We start from the raw sequence: 20,127 nt of genomic DNA, 5'->3' as shown, positions 1-20,127 counted from the left end.
TGATTGTTTTGTTACCATAGCTACAATCTGATGCTGTGAGTTATCTTTGAGTTTGAGTTGTTTTTTCACAAATGCAAATTAGTAAACTTACTTAACACCGAAGCTGTTAGAGGTGCTGATATTTTTAGCATCAAGAGGGGCCCCTAAGTCAAATTCTGCTCCAGGCCTCATACAGCCTTGGACCCGCCCTGCATGACAGTTAAATCGACTGCTCTGCGCGCCGAGATGCGCAACAAATAGCCATTTAATTATTGCCGCTAATGTGGATTTAGTAGCTCTTCCATTTAGTGTCTGTTGAGCTTTTAAAAAGCTCACAGTAACTGTTTTGGTTGCTCGAGTTTATGGGAAAAAGTTTTTCTGATCTAGGTGCGGCGCCGCGCTTTAACTCTGGCTGACTAAGTGGGCAAAGCATTTAGACTTAGTTTGTCATTGCACAAAGAAACGTAAGTAAGATTGGCAATGAAACCGATATTATCATATTTGATATGATTTGGTGCATAGTGTAACCGGAAAAATAATACTAAAAAGACTAATATAATATAAAACCAGCGTGATGCGTGACTACCAGGACAGCGTGAAAGCTCCTCACCGGGCTGAATCTGCATGATGAGGTTAGCGCTGGTTCGTTAACTACTAACGCTCCGGCCAACCACGAACACTTGCATAAAATAAGCATCTCAACAAGATGGGGAGCGTGCTGAGATGTACACCCCGCACATAATTCTTTGTTCACAAAGATAAATCATCCTCATCAGTGGCGCAACTACACATTATTCAGGTGGATGCGAAAACATAGATCGGCGCCCCCCGCCTCCCCGAGGGAAGGAATGTCAGGGTGAAGGAGTGACGCCCACCCCCCGAGGCGACGATACGTGAAGGGTTTAACTCGCTACATTTACCTCGTTATGTGCGTGAGGTGAAGGAGCGTAAGGCGCGCAGAAGTGTATGGGAAAACATCATCGGCGCGCTGCCCCCTCCAGACGGGGTTTTGGCGCCCCCTCTGGTGCTGCGCCCCTATGCGTTGCATACCCTGCATACCCACTTTTTGCGCCACTGATCCTCATCGTTCCTCAGCACGCACCTCTGAAAGCGCCACTATATTCCTACGGTTCACATTGAACTGCGCAACCAGAGCTAACGCGGTGGGGCTCTTACCTTGATTTGGAGTTCACCAAAGAAAAATAATTTCACACAAGTGGCGGGCGCCAGGCTTATAATACACTTTGGGAAACCCTGCTGAAATGTTTGAAACCTCTGAAGTACATCTTTTTGGGACCAACATGGAGTCATCTCACATGGGATGTTATATACCTACTGATGGGAAACTTCTACATATTACGGCACTAATTTGCATAAAAAAATGCTATTTTTTTCTTTTTTTTTGGATAGAGGATTTGCATGAAAAAAAAAGCTTTTTTTCTTTATTTTGGATAGAGGACCTTTGCTGGAGCACAAAGGAGTCTTTATGCTCCTAAATACGGCCCTGCTTTTATCGCACAAATTGATCTCCTGTCTCTTTCAATCTAAGCACATGAGAATCTGTATGCTTTGTTGCTTTAAATTGGCAATATGCTAATAATAATTAATAATAACTAATAACTAATAATTTATTTTTTTCCACATTCCATTTTATTTTTTTCCCAATAAATTTTAATTATTCCATTTTTATTTTTCTGAATTCCATTTTTTTCCCAATTTTAACCACATTTATTAACACAAAAAGTATGTATTGTGTATATGGGGGAAAAAAAGAACAAATCAATAGCTAGAGGTCAACATTTCCTGTTACTATTTCACAAATGAATTTGGTTTCAAACTAATGTGGTTCAACAGAACATTGGTTTCACAAAAAGTGTTTCCACCTAATTTTTTTAAAGAACTCAAACATTATGAACAAAACTAAAAATCTTGTTTCTAACATAAATTTAAATTTCCCTTATAAAAATGCTTTAGAGTTTAACTGAACACCATGAAAACCTGCAGACTTCCACAAGGACCTTGGCTCATTTTTATTCTCCCATCTGAACCCACCGATATCACATCCTGTAAAACTGTGTTGTATAGTGGATTCCATTTTGTTCATTAAATGCAGAAATCATAGGGCCCTAAATAATGTTGCGTGTCAGCACTAATGGATGGAAATATGATATAAAGCTGCAAAAGAGAGGCAGTAACATCATAGCAAAATGAGAAAAAAACAAACAGAAGTTAAAACTTTACCTGAGTGCACAGCCTTCGGCGTCACCTTTGATCTCTGCTTTGTGTTTGTGAGGATGGACGCGAACGGGTTCAGCGGGTGCATCAGGAGCCTTTGCGGCCTGGTGGGCCTCTATTGTTTCACATCCTGAAAATAGACTGCTGGGACACAGGAGGGCAACAATGGCTCCAGACAATCAAGGAGGGGAGAACCACACACACCAGAGCTTTGCTGAAATTAGCCCTTTGGGCTGACCTGATCTGGTGGCTGCCGCATCAGTAATGAGGGTTCAGGCGATCGTCAGTCAAGGGTTAATGAGTTTAAGTCTCAGAGACTGGCAGACGGTGGGACATACGCTGCATCAGATAAGATAATGGCGCTTTTGTGCTCTGCTAATTGTACGCTATCTGCTTTTTAATCTGTGTTTGGATGGTTGGCTATGCATTTTTGTGAAAGCTTTAGGTCACAACCAGAAAGGTAATATTGCCTTTTTAGCATCTGAGGCAAAATTGAGAGAGATTACTTTTAAAATTGGTTTCTTCCTTTAGCATAAGGAATGCTTTATTTGTTGCATAAGGAGTTTTTTTATATATACAGAATTTATTTATTTTTATACTTTTCTTTTGTCCCTAAATTGGAAAACTGTGCATTGTTCCAGCTAGATATGCACTAAGATAATAATATTTGTATCGCTTTCAACATCAAGAAGAATTCTAGATCAGGCAATCTAGGGACAATGTGCCTGTTTCATATGAATGAATGAATGAATGAATATATTTTACTAATCTTAGAGGGAAATAAGGGTAGATCTATTGTGTCTAACTCTGCTTTATGCTCTGAGCAACCTTATTCTTCATTAGTTATTTTTGATTATATTTAGATTTCCTAATTGCACTTCCTGAACCATTTGAAAGAAAATGTGTTGCAGTTTAGTTTTCTATGTTTGAATAGCTTGTGAAGCTGTTGTTGTATTTAAGTGTGCTGTGCTGGTGCAGAGTTATAAAATAAATGTGTAATTCAGTAGATTTGTCTGTATTTAAAAAACAAATCTTTAACTCTACTCAGTCAGTTCAGGACTGTTTTTCTGTATCGGATCAGTGTTGGCTGATATTAAACTTCTGATTCCAGAATCAGTATCAGAATTATTGATTATTTATTATTTGGTTGATATACTTTTGCTTTATTGACCCTGACTGATAAGTCATTAAGCAACAAATCAGATATTTTCCGGATCAGTAAATGCGGCATACTCTCTCGGGATTCATGAGAACAACACTCTTCGGTGTGAAAGAGAAACAAAATAATAACATTATTATTATTTAATACATTAAAGCTGCAAGCAGCCTCCAACGACCCTTGCAGCTCAGCTCCGCTCAGGCCTACTGGCCAACGCGGGGGTCCAAGCACCGCTGCCCGCCAGCCACCGCTGACGCTCTTGCGCAGCTCCCGCTCACGTCCCCCTGGCGATACTCATCGACACGTTCGGCAGTGCTCCCAGACGACGCTCAACAAATCTGGTGCAGATCAGCCGATTTAGCAAGGAGATAGAGCTGTTGGATCAACCTAGAGGGCGCAGTGGAGTCAAATGACAATTCAATAGTGTTGGACTCTTTAGCGTTGAATAAAGGTCATACATATCCAGTTTGGTGCCAATCGGATGTTCCACATGTGATGTAGAGACAATCGTTTGCATATGGTGAGGGACTGCAAGTTACCATTTGGCCATGCCCACACGGTTCAGCCTGCATTGACAGAGTTCATCATCATGTCATTTTATGTCAGTTGGCACAAGATTAAACCCATATGAATCATACAGTAAAAGTAAGATGTACATTTGAAAAAAAGGTGACTTTCTGTCAGAAGTGAGTGGGCGGGGCTAAGGTGATGTCATCAATTGACCACCTAAATGTGATGAGGGCTGGTCTGCAGTGAGACAGGAAGTCTGCAGCTGTGACCTTGTATATGGAAGTTATTGCACCTTGATGTTTTGTGGCGAATAGTGAAATTTTGACATTTAGCTATGCCCACCTGCTTTGATGTACAAAAAAATCCTCTGATAACTTTTGACATTCAATGTCTCAAGACTGTGCTGAGTGAATTTGAAGTCTGTATGTCAAAAGCTGTAGGAGGAGTTTGATCAGATGTGACGTCTAAAAAAGAGGACATGGCGGCTTTGATCCAAAATGGCTGACATCCTATGGGGCTCCAAGAGACTTTTTTGTACCTCCTAACAAAATACACAAGTGTACCAACTTTCATAATTCTGGGTTAAAGCATGGCTTGGGGCTGATTTAAAAAAAAAAATTCTAGGGGGCGCTGTTGAGAAATTAGGCCATGCCCATCGACGACTATGGATTCCTGTTCGGGGATGGATAAGAATGCATCCTAGTGAGTTTGGTGCAGCTCGGTTCGAAAATATAGAATTTAGAGCCAACCGTATGGCAATGGCGTTACAGGTCACTTCGCCACGCCCTCCATTGAAAACACTTGGCACTTTAAAGCAAGTGAGACCAACTTGATATCTGTCATCCAACACAGACTCATCTTGATTATTTGGAGAGAGCCAGAGATGGAGCTTTCCAAGGGAAAAAAAAAAAAGTTTCTGTTTTGAGGGGGCAAGGCCTAGATGACATCAGAGTATGACAATATAGGATCGAACGGGATCCAACCAGAATCACTCATGTCAAGTTTGGTGCAGCTCTGCTCAAAACTGTGGAATCTAGAGTCAAACGTATGGAAACGGCGTTACAGGTCACTTCGCCACGCCACCACGCCCGCCTACTCCAGCGAAAACAAATGGGGTTGGAATCCACATTACACCAACATGTCTTCTGTCTGTGACACAGTTCCATGTTGATTAGCTCAAAGGGGTCAGAGAGCGACCGTTCAAAGTAAAACATGGCACTTCTTTCTGTTCTCAGAGGGCGTGGTCTAAGTGATGTCATCATTTGACCATTGGGTTATTGTAGGTCACGCGATGATCAATCACTGAAAGTTTGGTACCTCTGTGAGTTTTTGTGTAGGAGTTATAACAGTTTTGTGTTTCATGGCGAATAGGTAAAGTTTGACCCCAGAAAACCCCCCTTTAGCATCCACGAAACTGCAAACCTGTGATAACTTTTAATCGGCCATGCCTTATGAATGATCTGACCAAGTTTGAAGCCGATCGATCGAAATCCCTAGGAGGAGTTTGATCAAATGCAAAGACTATAAACGGCCAAAATGGGATCAAAATCGGAACTTCAATCCAAAATGGCCGACTTCCTGTCATACTTGCACTATGACATTAATTATAAATTCTGAGCGCCTTGAGGCGCTCTACAGGTGTGCCAAATGTCATGTCTCTACGATAAAGAAAGATATTAGGAAAAGGTCTTTTGAAAGTTGCTAGGTGGCGCCGTTGAGCCGTTTCTTTTGTGATTTTTGCAACGACCTTAAAATACGTGAATTTTACACGGGCTCTATGTGTATGCCAAGTTTGGTGAGTTTTTGAATATGATAAAGCCTCCAAAAAGGCGCGTAAAGACGGTGGAATATTATTAATAATAATAGACAGCACAATTTCAATAGACCTTCGCAGCGCTTAGCTGCTCAGGCCTAGTTATATTTGCAGATGAGACTAGTATCTTCTGTAACAGAGAAAATATCCAACTGTCAGAGGTGGTCACTACAGAAATGAAAAAACAAAACTGGTTCAAAAACAATAAGTTATTACACTTAAATAAAACTAAATACATGATATTAGCAACAAGCAAGAAAATAATGCAATCAAAATAACTATTGACAGAGTTGATTTAGAACAAGTATATGAGATCAGATTTCTGGTTGTCATATTGAATCATAAATTTAACTGGAAACCAGATCTAGTAAAATCAAAACCAGCCTAAAGTGTTGCTGTTTTGAAGGGAATAAGATGTTCTGAACAACAAATCTCTCTTTATTTTGCATAATACTCTGACACCACATCTCACATTGTGTGGCTATTTGGCGCAATACATGCAAAACTAATTTACAGCTGCTGTCATAGTACAAAAAAAATCAACTTCAATATTATATAAAGTGGGATATTGGGAAGATACAAACTGGTTATTTTCTAAATCAAATATACTCAAATTCTGGGACCTAGTAAAATTCAAAACTGTACAATGTATGTTTAAAGTAATAAACCATCCTCTTTCAAACAATATTCAAAAAATGTTTTGTGACAGAGAGGGGGGTTAGAATTTAAGAGGAGAAGGAAATTTAAAAAACAATGTATTAGAACAACTAAACAGAGTTTTTGTTCATCAGTGTGTGGAATAGATTTATGAAATGGATTAAATGATGAGTTAAAAAAAGTACGAATATAAACCAGTTTAAAAACGGCTTAAAAAGGAGTTTATTTTGAAATATGCTTAGGATTGGTGTTTCAAAAATCAAAAATGCTATTGATATTAAAAATATAATTGTACATTTATGGGTGAGAATGTTGTAGTTTATGAGTATGAGACAGGAAATCAGAAACCACCTTAAGTTCCTGAACTTCACATTTTAACGGATAAAAGGTCAATGCGACTTGGATGTAACGAGTAACGCGACACCTTTGTAGAAATGTAGTGAAGTAGAAAGTACAGATACTTACTGTAAAATGTAGTGGAGTAAAAGTAGAAAGTACCCATTATTAAATCTACTTAAGTAAAGTACAAATACACGAAAACTCTACTTAAGTACAGTAATGAAGTACTTGTACTTCGTTACTTCCCACCACTGGTTTGCCAACCGTGAACATATACATAAACTGCTTATAAGCATCTCAACAAGCTGGGGAGCATGCTGAGATGTAAACACCGCATATAATTCTTTATTCACAAAGATAAATCATTCTCATCGTTCCTCAGCACGCACCTCTGACAGCGCCACTACACAGCAAATTCAAAAGTGTTAAATGTTTTGGTGTTGGTAGACTTCATGCAAAAGCAGAGTTAATTTTACTCTAATAGAGTCACATTCTGTTTATGTAACTTTGGGGTGTATATTATTAGTAGTTAAAATCCAGTGTTAAAACAAAGTGTAGTATATTTAAAGAATGCCATATGAATAAATGGATCAATTGGGCTGGTTTCCCAGAAGACTAGCATTCGACTCATGAAGGAGACACGGAGTCTGAAGATTTGCAGTGTGCCAGTGTGTTATATTGACGGTGAAAGACAACAACACATATAAATCCAACAAGAAAAACAGACATTTAAAAGGCCATACAAAAACAAAACATGCGCAATACTAGGGAAGAAAATAAACAAACAAAACCAAAGTAAATTAATCCCCACAGTTGACCAAGCCCACACCCTTCAGTCCGTTGACCCCAAGCTGGGGTAATCAAATCCCAAGACAGGCTGACTCTGGGTAAGGTGCTTGACTTGATGTGGTTTAGGTCCCAGGTGGGAAATCCGAAATCAAGATGAGACAGAAAAAGTTCTCAGGCTACAAGGAGCCTCCTACCATCCTGGCAGGAGAGCGGAAGTCTTCACACACGTAGTGCAATCTTTTTTCTTATGGCTCTAGGCCTGGACATTTAGCTCGCCATCTTCTGGCCTGTACAAATAAACAGGACCAATAAACTTTGAAATCCACTTCAATCATTCTGATGTGTACACAAATCTATATTCAATAAATATCAAGTTCATTATCAATCCAATCAATATCCTATTTAGAGACATTAAAACTTCATTATTCAACCCAGTGTGGGTTCACTCAACCCCACACAACCAAGCATATTGCTAACCGCTACGTCAAACACTCACCAGATCCGCCGGTTGCTCTACATACAACTGACATCTCTCCTGGCTGGTCTGGTGGTAATCGGCTCCTATGGCGCCATTATAGTTAGACGATTTTTATATAGAATAAAATAAGGTGAAGAATATAAAGAATAACGCTCAACAAACCTGTAGCTCAGCTCTGCTCTGCTCTGCTCAGCTCTGCTCTGCTCCCCCCAATGCATCTAGTGTTCAAACTTCCTGCTCAAATTAATATAGCCAGCCAATAGGCTGCAATACAACATGTGACCTTAGAAACTGGGCAGTGATTGGTTGCTTCATAGTCTCGTGAGAGCGACACTATTATCAGGATTATCACGTGATTTAATGACGAGTTTGAGAAACCGGTGAAAGCTAGAAATTTACACCCGGGCTACAAAAGTGTATCCATATCAAATCTAGAGGTGTTAAGATCGAATCAATAACTCTTTACTTCTTAACTCTGAACTCCACCAGCGGCTCTAACACTGAAGGAGTTAATTCACTGACTCCGCCCCAGAATCACAGATTCCCACCGAAGCGAAGCGACAGCAGCAAAGTCATTTCAGGACTATTTACTTTCCATCTGTTTGAGGTGTTTACCACGCTTGGTAAGTCATTTTTTCTAAGATGGTTTATAACTATTATTTTGAGTTGAGCTCAACCTGTATGATAGACGTCACGTTCGCCACACGGCTCGGTGTTAGCATATTTAGCTTAGCATGCCGAATGCTAGCGGAGTATAAGTGTTGGAAAAAATTGAGCCGGTGAACATTTAATCAAATTATTGGCTAACTTAAAGAGATCCGTAATAATCTGGAGTATGTTTTTTCATGATGTTGAACGTTTACAAGCAAATTGGTCAGATTTATCAACCTTTCTGATCCATTTTTTTCCTTTGAAAAAATGTAAAAGCCTTTTTCACATTGAGAGTATTAATCCCACTGTTGAGTCTTCTTATATACTATACGTTTTGCAGCATGTTTTAATCCTTTTATTGCCTTTTTGTATATATTAGAACCAGTCTGGTTGAGGATGAATCGCCAGTCGTCAGCCTAACCTTCCCCTCCCGATCCCTCTATGGATTCTTCGAAGATTCAAGCTCTAAAAATGATTCTGTAAGTGTTAATATCTCTGAAACCCTACATTTCTGTAATTGAGGCTTGTTGTAGTAAAAATGTATTCCTTCGCTCCATTCCTTATTGTTATGTTTTTTGTTTGTTATGATCCAGAGACCGACACTTGCTGTCCTACTCAGAGACTGAAGACTGTCCGATGCAGTAGAGTAGCATGTTGGTGTCTCCGGCCAAACTTCACGAACAGCCCAACAACCTGAAGACAGTCTGTTAGTGAGAGGACATCTCTCTGGTGGAGTGCAGAGAGGAACTGACTCTTATCAACAGAAACTGGATAAGAAATGATGGATCTGATTATTAGGTTGGTCTATTATGTACTGTACATATCTGGCAATTTACGTGTTAAAAGAAAATGTACTCTATCATATTACATGAACTGCATTGCATTGATACAGGCTTTACTTTATCCACCTTGTACTTTGAACAATTTCATGCATATGGTATTGAAGAAAAATGTATTGAGCATACTGCATTTTGTATTGCACAGCTGATATGCCAGACCATTTGATAACCAATATTTGAATGAAAGTGACATGTGAAACATGCACATTATTCCACGTTGTAATGTTTTGTAGGCGTGTAGTGATACAATAATTTCACGATACGATACAATATTCTGGTCACGATACGTTATGTATCCCGATATTTGTTGAGTGATACAATTTGATACGATTCAGTGCATTTTTACGATTTTCTGAAAGATTTTTAAAAGACAGAGTGATTTTAATGACATTTTGTGTTACATAGACTTGAATTTAGTTAACTGAAAACTGATTAAAAGCACCAACTACACAATACCTGACTGTGATTGGACAGTCTAGCAGTCTGCAGCTGGACAAAATGAATCAAAGATGCAGTGAGAGAATTAGTTTCTGTCATTTAATTCATGTGGATTTGACATAAAACTCAAAAGTTTAAATGGTAATCCAAGAGCAGAGTGGGGAGATTATCAGCCTCTGTAGACTCTCAATATGCAAATGATTGCACTTGTGTTTTTTCTTTTGGACACTGTGGCTAACTGTGGCTACATTTTGGAGTAAAATGCAGCCACAAATGCAGTCTTTTGGACTATGGGGAAAAAGGCTTTTCTACCTTGGCTCCCGGAGTTAGCCGTGGCTGTAAGCTGCTTTCTTCTAACTGTTAAAGTAGTGGCTCCGCCTCACCCCGTAGTGATCGACTCCCGGCAGCTACGCAGCGCCGCTATTCCCCTGCTTGGATCTCTGAGTAGCTGCCTCTCAGACTGCCAGGATCTCATAGTACTCTAAGTCTCTTATACTCTTTGTCTGTTGCTAATAAGAATGATCGATCAGCCATTGTTATCATGGAAATCCTCACTGCGCCGCGGATTCCGGCTGGGGGTTTTTCCTCTTCGTCTTCCTGCTCAAAACCCAGCGCCGCTGCGCGCCCGCTTCGGATGTTATCAACCCATGTTCATTCTTCAGGTAATCCTTTATATACCGAACAGAAACCGCTAAGCTAAAAACTAATTACGAAGTGAATTCTACCAGTCGAAATTTGCATTAATTTCGCGATCTCGCTGCTTTTTCAGCTGCTCCGTTCGGGCCGCTACTCTTTTCCGCTTCTCCGTTCGGCTTCTCTTTCACGGTTACTTGCGCAACTTTACTTCGTTTCTCAGCAACAAAATACAGCCCATCGTTATTTATTGAAGATTTTACATTTCCAAAAACACAGGAATCTAATGTTTCGTTTCGTTTTGTACGTTTGGAAGCTAATTCCCTCTCACAAAATCGGTAAAGCCGGGGAATGGCGGCGCTTTTGACATTTCTCTGACATTCGGAAAAATATGGTTTACTAATTTTAGCATAACTCCGGTTATACTTGGGTCTATTAACACAATTTGAAAACTGGTGTGTAGTTTATAATGTGCACTTTAAGCTCAAGTTGAAAGTGAGACTAAGGGAGGCAGAGTCTTGCTGCTACGCCATAACAAACTAGATGTTGAAAAGAGCTATAAGGCTATGGACCCTAACGGATCGATATTCGCGGATGAAAACTCGATGTATATCGCCGAATCGATTTATTTATACAGCCCTAGTAATTATGGTGCACGTTTTGAAATAAATGCGAGAAAATTATTGCCTCTTTATTAAATGTTTATTTTCCAAAGAATTTTTAAATGTTCAAACAATGAAATACCTATTTAATATTACAAATATAATTACAAATAACTCTTATGAAGTTAAAAAATACTCTGTGAGAGTTAATATTAAGATCTAACACTGCATTAATGTTAGTAAGTGTTAAGTTATTAACTCCAGCAGATTTGATATCTGACACTTTATAAGAGTTAAGGTACCAACTCTCCAAAAAGAGTTAAATTAACACTTTCTGGTGTGGACCCATATAGACACTTTAAAAGTGTTGAAATCAAATCTGACAGTGTTAATTTGGGCCTGCTGGATTTGCTGTGTACAAGTTCCTGCGGTTCACATTGAACTGCGCAACCAGAGCTAATGCGGTGGGGTTTAAACGCTTACCTTGATTTGGAGGTAAGCGCCAAAGAAAAATAATTTCACATATGTGGTTGATGTAAATATCCATACAGGTCATCTTGTGTCCAGTTTGATTGAGAGGAGGTGTGTGATCCGCACTGAGATCAAGCAGTTTTGATTGGTTTGCTCTCCCAGCTTTAAATGCATAAACTATAAATTTATCTTTTTTTTTTAATCACTGTCTTATTATTGTGTTCTTACCTTTTATGCATATAGTTTTTGAATACAGAGAGGTATTTATCCAACAGATACAAAATAATATACAGAAAATTAATCCCTACAAAGTAATCCCATTTAGCATTCCTATCCCTGACAGAAGTGGAACGTAATAAAGTGAATTAACTTAATTAATCTGGAGCCTTATTGTATGTTTTGAAATGAGTCAAGAAAGGGCCCCCATGGTTTTTCAAATTTACTGGTTGAGTAAATTTACTGGTTGAGAAAACATCTGTCCAGAACTGACCAAGAGCGGGGCAGGACCAGTACATATGAACCAGTGTAGCCACAGCAGTTTTGCATTTGTCACAGTATGGGGTGATTTCTTGATAGAAACGAGATGGTTTGCTTTTGGAGAGATGTACTCTATGTACTATTTTGAACTGAATGAGACAATGGGGCGCACACAGAGATGTTGTATTCACCAGTTTAAGTATAGAGGCCCATGTCTCGTCCAGTATAGCAATATTCAAGTCTACTTCCCATTAAATTTTAAGTTTAGATGAGGAGGTCTCTTTCATAGTCAACATTTTATTATAAAGCAACGAAACCGCCCTTTACGAGTCGGGTTCAATAATAGGCTGGTTTCTAACAGTGTATGCTCTGGCAGAGATACTGAGCCTGAAAGGTGAGACTGAAGAAAGTTTCTGGCTTGCAAATATCTAAAAAAATGGGATTTAGGTAAACCATATTTATTACCAAGTTCCTCAAAGGATAAAATGAGTGAGCCCCCTCCGGTGCCACTCTAGGAACACCCCATCCTGAACAGATGGTTTAAAAAGGTGGTTAAGTAAAAATCGTGGAGTTTAAAGTATTTCCTAAACTGGCCCCATATTTTCAGTGAGTGTTTCACTAAAGGGTTTAAAATAGGTTTAGCTGAAGCGAGCGAGAGTGGGGAGTAAAGCACGGCCGGGATGGATATATTGTTACCACTGCGTAGCTCCATAGCCACCCAGTCAGGGCAGCCACCCAGGTCATGGTAAAAATACCAGAACACTAAGCATCTAAGGTTGGCGGCCCAATAATAAAACCGGAAATTGGGAAAGGCAAATCCCCCCTGCCGTTTAGGTTTTGGAGTTGTAATTTATTAAGCCTTTGGCGTTTACCCTGCCAAATGAAGGATGAAAAAATCGAGTCCAGTTTATTAAAAAGAGTATTAGGAATACAGATGGGTAATGCCTGAAAGAGGTATAGAAATTTGGGTAATATATTCATTTTAATTGAATTGATACGTCCCATATGGAAAAGGGTGTCCACTTTGTGAAGGATCCTTTCTCTTGGTTCAACAGTTGAATCAAATTCTCTTTGAACAGGTTTTTATGTTTTTTTTTTGTCACTGTGATACCAAGGTATGTGAATTTTTGTCTTTCAATTCTGAGCGGCAAGTTAGCAAAATCTGACAAATTAGCTTTATTGCCTATGAGGAAAAGTTCACTTTTGGTAAGGTTCAACTTATACTCAGAAATCTGACCGAATTGGCTAAATATAGTGAGAGCAAAAGGCAGTGAGGTTGATGGTTTGGAAACAAAAAGTAAAAGGTAATCTGCATAGAGCAACACTTTATGTTCCATGTCATTCCTCCAGATGTCGGATATCTCTTTACTGGTCTTGAGTGCAATGGCGAGGGGGCTCTATGGCCAGATCAAACAGCAAGGGGGTAGGAGGACAGCCCTGACAAGTGCAGTGCCTCTTTGTAGTTTAAATGGTTTTGAAGTCTGAAAATTGGTACGAACCATGGCAGATGGTTGCTGGTATAATAATTTAATCCATAAAATAAAGTTTCCTCCAAAGCCAAATCTACCATTGACTGCAAAAAGATAGTCAAATTCAACCCGGTCAAAGGCTTTTTCAGCGTCTAAAGAGACAACACACTCAGCCGAATCTGTGGCACCGGAATAAACAATATTAAGCAGCCTTCTAACATTAAAATATGAGTACCTGTTTGGTCTTTTGAAATAACTGATGGTAAAATGATTTCAAGTCTACCGGCAAGAATTTTGGATAACATTTTGACATCTGTATTGGAGGGAGATGGGTGTGTATGAGGTGCATTTCACTGGATCTTTGCCCTTCTTTAAAATAAGTGTGATACAAGCTTCGTAAAATGATTGAGGAAGGGATCCTTGTTTTAAACAATCAGTAAGGGTGGAGCTGAGCTTCACAGAGAGCAAGTCTGAGAATTGTTTGAAAAATTCTGAGGGGAGACCATCCGGACCTGGGCATTTGCCAGATTGCATTGAGGCAATTGCTAGGGAGACTTCTGTCTGGGAGATGGGTTCATCTAACTTGTTCTTAAATTCTGGTGAGATTGCAGGAATGTGAAGTTTAGCTAGAAAGTCATCAATTATGTTAGAATTTGTTTGTGATTGTGAGCTGTAGAGCTCCTCATAAAAGTCCCTGAATGCATCATTAATTTGTCCATGATCTGTGACTATACTGCCGTCTTGTTTTCGAATTCTTGAAATAGTTTGCCTTGCCCTAGAGCCCTCGAGCATGGTTGCTAAAAGTTTATGGGCTTTGTCGCCATGCACGTAAAATTTGGATTTGTTATGTAAAAGCAGGCGTTCAGCTGAGTGTGTTGTCAACAGGTCAAGATTTTTAAGTTCAACACGCCTTTTGAACAGTTCGGGACACTGATTCACAGCATATTTTACATCGACCTCTTTGATTTGTTGAATTAGGTTGTTCTGTTCATAAGTGGACTGTTTTGTAATTTTTTCTGAATAGGCAATAATCTGACCTCTGATGTAGGCCTTAAAGATATCCCATACTACAAGGCTGGAGATTTCTTGGGAAGAGTTGGTAGCAAAAATAAATTGTAACTCGTCTTGAATAAACTTTACAAAGCTGTCATCCGACAGCAGGGTTGAATTGAGACACCATGGTCCAGTACTTAGGGGGAAGTGAGGAAAGGACAGGGACAGAGTGAGTGGGGCGTGGTCCGAAATAACTATGCTTTGATAGTTACAAGAGCGGATCTGCTGCAGCCATTTAGTATCTGTAATAAAATAATCCATTCTTGAATAAGTTTTGTGTACAGGTGAGAAGTATGAGTATTCCCTCTTGTCGGGATTTAAAGTATGCCACACATCACACTCAGATAGAAGGTTTGGATGACTGATGCAGATTTGCTTATGACATTACTTTTGAGGGATGAACGGTCTAAAGCTGGGTCCAGCCAACAGTTGAAATCGCACCCCAGGACCAATGAGTATTTATTTGAGGTCAGGTAGAGAAGAAAATAGTTGTTTAAAAAAGTTCTCATCATCTGTATTGGGAGCGTAAACAATGACCAGGGCGACCAGATTGCCTTGCAGTTTCCCACTTACTATAATAAACCTGCCATATTTATCAGCCACCACATTCTCGGCCTCAAATGGAGTACTCTGGCTAATGAGTATGGAGACCCCTCGTGCCTTAACCTGAAAATGAGAGTGAAAACATATTCCCTTCCAGCATGTCAGGAGACGTCCCCCGTCCGAGCTCCTGATGTGAGTCTCCTGCAGAAACGCCACATCTGTATTGAATCGTTTAATACCACTGGGTGGTTTAAACTTTTGACGTTCTAACTTAAAAAATTAAAATGCTGACTCATGATTACAGAGTTTGTGCGTTAGCTTATTTTGATAGGTATGGTGTCAGCATGGTAGGCAGAGATTGAAACAAAAGAAGTGAAGAAAAATGACGGTACCCTGCGAAAACCACCAGCATTGACCTTAGCCGCCCCAAAGCATCCCCCCAAACACAAACAGCTGCCAAACAGAAAACAACAATATGGTAGCAAGCTCTTCAAAAGTAACATTCCCAGAGATCCAATCTTCCAGTAACTAACAACCTCGAAATCAGAAAAACAGAGCTACCTATAGCAAACTAACCACTGCTCCTAGTGGGCATGGAATAGATACAACCCCCCCCCCCAGTGACAGATTTTAAGACATAGTTTACTGGCCTCTGCAAACACTCTAGAAAAATAGTAATGTAATAAAATTTAAAGCAACCACAAGAAAAAGCATGGAGAGAGGTTCCAGATACTGTTGGGACAAACCAAACATGTATTAATGAGGCTACCCTTCCATTCATAAAGTCCAGTCCAAGCCAAAAGAATGGCCAAAATAAGTCCATTGAAAATAAGGTAATATGACGACAGACTATACTGTATTTACAGTACCTGCTGCGCCCTGAGGAAGAGCAGCCTGCCTGTGTTTCTGGAGTAAGCCCTCGGTAAAACATTGCTCCTTTATTGGTTTTCCTGTGGTTTTGGAAGCCTCTTGATGAACTGTTCAGCCTCCTCCACCGAACCGAGAAATTTTTTGGCACTGCTGGATTGCGTTATGCGAAGACGGGCTGAGAAGAGAAGAGCTGGCTTCAAGCCGCACTTGAAGAGCTCCGCCATGATGTCCTTGTACTCTACCAGTTGGACCAGGACATCTGGACTGTAGTCCTCCACAATACGAAGAGACGCAACTTTGTAGTCGAGCTTTCCTCTCTTCCTGGCTTCCCGAATGATGAGGTCTTTGGTCAGGTATCGATGTAGGCAAAGGATCACCGGGCGAGGAGGATGTCCTGCGGGCCGTTTAGCTGCCAGGGAGCGGTGCGCTCGATCGAGTTCTGGTGGGGTCGGGAGCACCTCTTTCCCAAATAGCTCACACAGAAGGTTGGAGAAAAAATTAGTAGGGCGCCCACTTTCAGTGTCTTCTGGCAGACCGAGGATGCGGATGTTCTGCCGTCTGCTTCGGCTCTCCAAGTCACCCACTTTGTCTTTTAGCTTAGCATTTTCTTCAAGGAGAGCCGCACATGAGTCTTCGAGGCCAGCCACTCGCTGGCCCAAATCTTCTGTTGCTAGCTCCAAAGAGGAGACTCTCTGCCTGTTCATCCAGGGCCTGCCACATCTCGTCTAGCTTGGAGCTTAGCATGTTGGCAGAAGACTTGAACTCGGATTTCAGGTCCTCACCGTGCTGCTGAAGCAGTGCGGTGATAGCCTCCAGCGTTAGGCTAGCGTCCTCCTTCTTGCTTCCTTTCGCGCTCTTACAGGCCATAACTAGTGGGTAAATAACCAAAATACTGTTTTTGTATTGGTGGGTGGCATAAAATTAGGTTTCTGTGGGGTGAATTTAAATAAAAGGCTGGGTTTTTCCGGAGCAGTCCGTTGCTACGTCTACCATGTCCGCATGGCAAACCGGAAGTCTCTAAATTATTCTTTTATGAATAAATTTGCTCTGCAAGTGAAATGCTTAGAGCAACAGAGACGCTTGCAATCCAAATAAAATATAAAATAAAAAATATATACTTTTTCTTTCAAATTATAAATTTTTCTAAAAACAAAAGTATTGTTTGGCCTGGCAGCAGGCTAGTTAAGCATGGCGGGCCGCTAGGCTTATAATACACTGGGGGAAACCCTGGGCTAAATTCCACAGAGCGTTCTACATGTCCTGTTGGTAACTGCTCCTGTTACATAAATGTGCTGGAGCTCCCACGCAGGTTGCTGCTTGTCTGGAAAAGATGAAGTGAGGTAAACCCAGGAGGGTGACATCATTTTTGGCATAATTCCCCACCGCTCGCTCTACTGCTTGGCCTTTTTCTGACCGCTGTCTCACTCCATATTACCAGATGCATGTGCTACAGGCCCATAAAACCATACTCATCACTCATGAAGGTGAACACTTGAGGGAGGCCAGAAATGCTTGTGTAATCTCCTAATATGTTGGAGTTGAAATGCGGAAGCTTCTGGATTGTTTGTCTGTTTGAGATTTCACCTCATACTGGGAACGGGTTTCATAACAGAGACAAAAACAGTGAGAAAAACAGAGACAAAACATGCCAGATCTATTTTCTGGCATGTTTGCTTGGGTGAAAAAAGAGTGTGAATGCATATTTTTAACTCTTGATGTCTCTTAGAGCAACACTGAATTAAGCAGAGGAAATTATAATAATCACTCTAATGTTCGTCAAGTAGCTTTTCATTCTCAACGTAATCTTTTTTAAAATTCAAATCATCTTCTGTTCATACTAGTTTCCTCTCAGTGAAACATCTGCTCAGTGTCCTCGTTGCTGGTCTCCAAACACATTTGTTCATGTATGTTTCCAAAGTTCAACTTTTGTTTCAATATGTGTTTCTCAGTCTGAATCAAATGGTGACTAAAAACAGACACAGGATCCACAACAGTGACGTCTACTTCCTTTTTGTGTCTGTATAATAATAAAGACTTCAAGCATTGTAGATGATACTCATTAGTCAACAAATTCCTTTAACGTGATGAGGAAAATGACATGTCATACTATAAAATACTTGCAGTCTATTTTCGGCGCTCGCATTCTGTTTTTTCCACAATTTGTGAAACGTTTCCCTCCCCGGGAACCTGGCAAACCGCTGCAGACAATGAAGGACTTCTTCTTCATGCCAAGTGACGCCTAATGAGTCTGGAGCGAGATGTACAAATATATAAACCCAAAATAGAAACTTTTTTTTTTTTTTTTTTCCAATTTTGGCCTCAATTGAAATATTTGTTTTAAAAACTTTTAGTTATGGTTTCATAAATTACATGCTGTTCAAGAATATGATGGCAATAAAAACAAAGGATTTTTAAAATATTGTCAAATGTTTTATTTTTTAATTTTTCATGTTTTTCTGGACTGATCTCTTTTTAGCAAATTAAAAATTAAAGTTGTGTATTAGCTTTATTTGTTTATGGAGGCCATGAGCTTTATTTGTATATGGGGGCTATTGGTTCTATCCTTCTCCATGAATATCTTCATTACTGTGTTGTAAAAGCTATCATTTTAAAAAAAATGTCTGCCTCATTGTACCTAAATAAATGCTTTTTATTTCCTTTTTATTTATTGTTTTTTCTTGAGTTTTATTTTGAATATTTAAAACATCTTCCAGTTCCAGTGTGAAGTGTTCATTACTAAATTAAAGTCTATTGGTCTTGAGAGGGCGACCTTATGACATTATCAATTTATTACTTGAAAATGGTCTCAATATAAAACTATTGTCGTTTATCGTAATAAATAATTTATTGTCCAGAAAAATTAGTTATTGTGACAGACCTTGGGGTTGTTTAGCTGAAGAAGAGAAACAGTGTCAGTTTGTATGGGCGACGTTTTGTCACTGGGTTGAAAAGATAAAAATTGTATTGGATATCAGCCCAAATGTTCATACCTGTGCATTCCTAATTGAAACAGCCAATTTGTAGGTCTGTAATTTTGACCCTTAAAAATGTTGAAATTATGTTAAACAAATTCATAGATCAGTCAAGTGAAGAAATAATTTTTATCCTATTATCATATTTTAGTTTTCTGAGGTACGTCACTAGGTGGAGCATTTCCCTGCAAAACGTTGACCTGTGAAGTGTGTCAGGCTGGATCCAACTGAACTAAATAACTCAATCTCGAAAACAAAAAAAATGTTACTTGAACAGTAAAAGCTTTTAATTATAAAAGCAAATCAGAAATGATTTTCATGTTATCACCTGCAAGGTAACCTGGTGGATTGGCATGGTTCCTATGGAAACCATGAGGATCCATGTGACTGATGCTGCAGTCAACGCTGTGAAGGCGACATTTTGTGTTGATGCCTGTTGAATCATATGGCCTTCTTTACACTGATTCTAGCCTGCAGCAGTGTCCAAACTGGAAATTCTCCAAACAGTGAGTTTATTTAGGTTCGATTATTGCTAAACGATGTTAACAAGTCAGAAGTCTGTAACCATCAACAGAAAGCAACTTTATGAATGATGCAGGCAGACATTAAAACTTTGAAGTGGACTGTCACAGACTAATGGTTTATTTTAACCCGCCTTCTTCCTATGTGTGTGGCACAGGAGCAACTCAGAGCGGCGTAAGGAGAAGTCACGTGATGCGGCGCGCTGCAGGCGCAGCAAAGAGACAGAGGTGTTCTACGAGCTGGCCCACCAACTGCCCCTGCCTCACAGCATCAGCTCCCACCTGGACAAGGCCTCCATCATGAGGCTGGCCATAAGCTTCCTGCGCACACGCAAGCTGCTCACTACAAGTACATTTACACAAACTACTTCTACACGCTTTTATATAAACAAACAGATGGAAGTTGCAGAAAGGGAAAAATGCAAATGGAGAGCACACTCTCGCTACAGGCTTATTGTATGCGACTTATTGTCAACTCACGTTGGAAGGCTCCTCCTGATCCTCCTCTATTTGTCTTTGTAAGATTAGAACCTGAGGAAATTCAACAAAAGCAGCAGACTTATTGTTCTTCTGCTTTTGGTGTCTCAGAACAAGATCTGAGGGAAAAATTAAACAACTTGGTCAATGTC

General features: G+C 39.9%; 1 protein-coding gene across 3 annotated transcripts in view; it reads left to right on the top strand.

Moving 5' to 3' along the window:
* Positions 1-20,127, top strand: part of epas1b (endothelial PAS domain protein 1b) — a 123,503-nt gene that overhangs the window by 30,277 nt on the left and 73,099 nt on the right. For 2 of the 3 annotated variants that reach the window (XM_081616070.1, XM_081616072.1), the window contains exon 2: positions 19,657-19,847. In XM_081616070.1, coding sequence (XP_081472196.1) covers positions 19,657-19,847 — 191 coding nt within the window. Of the gene's footprint in view, positions 1-9,228; positions 9,409-19,656; positions 19,848-20,127 lie in introns of those variants that run through there. The other variant, XM_081616071.1, reaches the window with a different exon arrangement.

The sequence above is a fragment of the Poecilia reticulata genome, chromosome 15, assembly GCF_904066995.2.
Source record: "Poecilia reticulata chromosome 15, P_reticulata-male-v2, whole genome shotgun sequence".
Classification (NCBI taxonomy): domain Eukaryota; kingdom Metazoa; phylum Chordata; class Actinopteri; order Cyprinodontiformes; family Poeciliidae; genus Poecilia; species Poecilia reticulata.
Note: the sequence above shows the minus strand (reverse complement) of the source record. Positions and strands in the feature narration are given on the sequence as shown.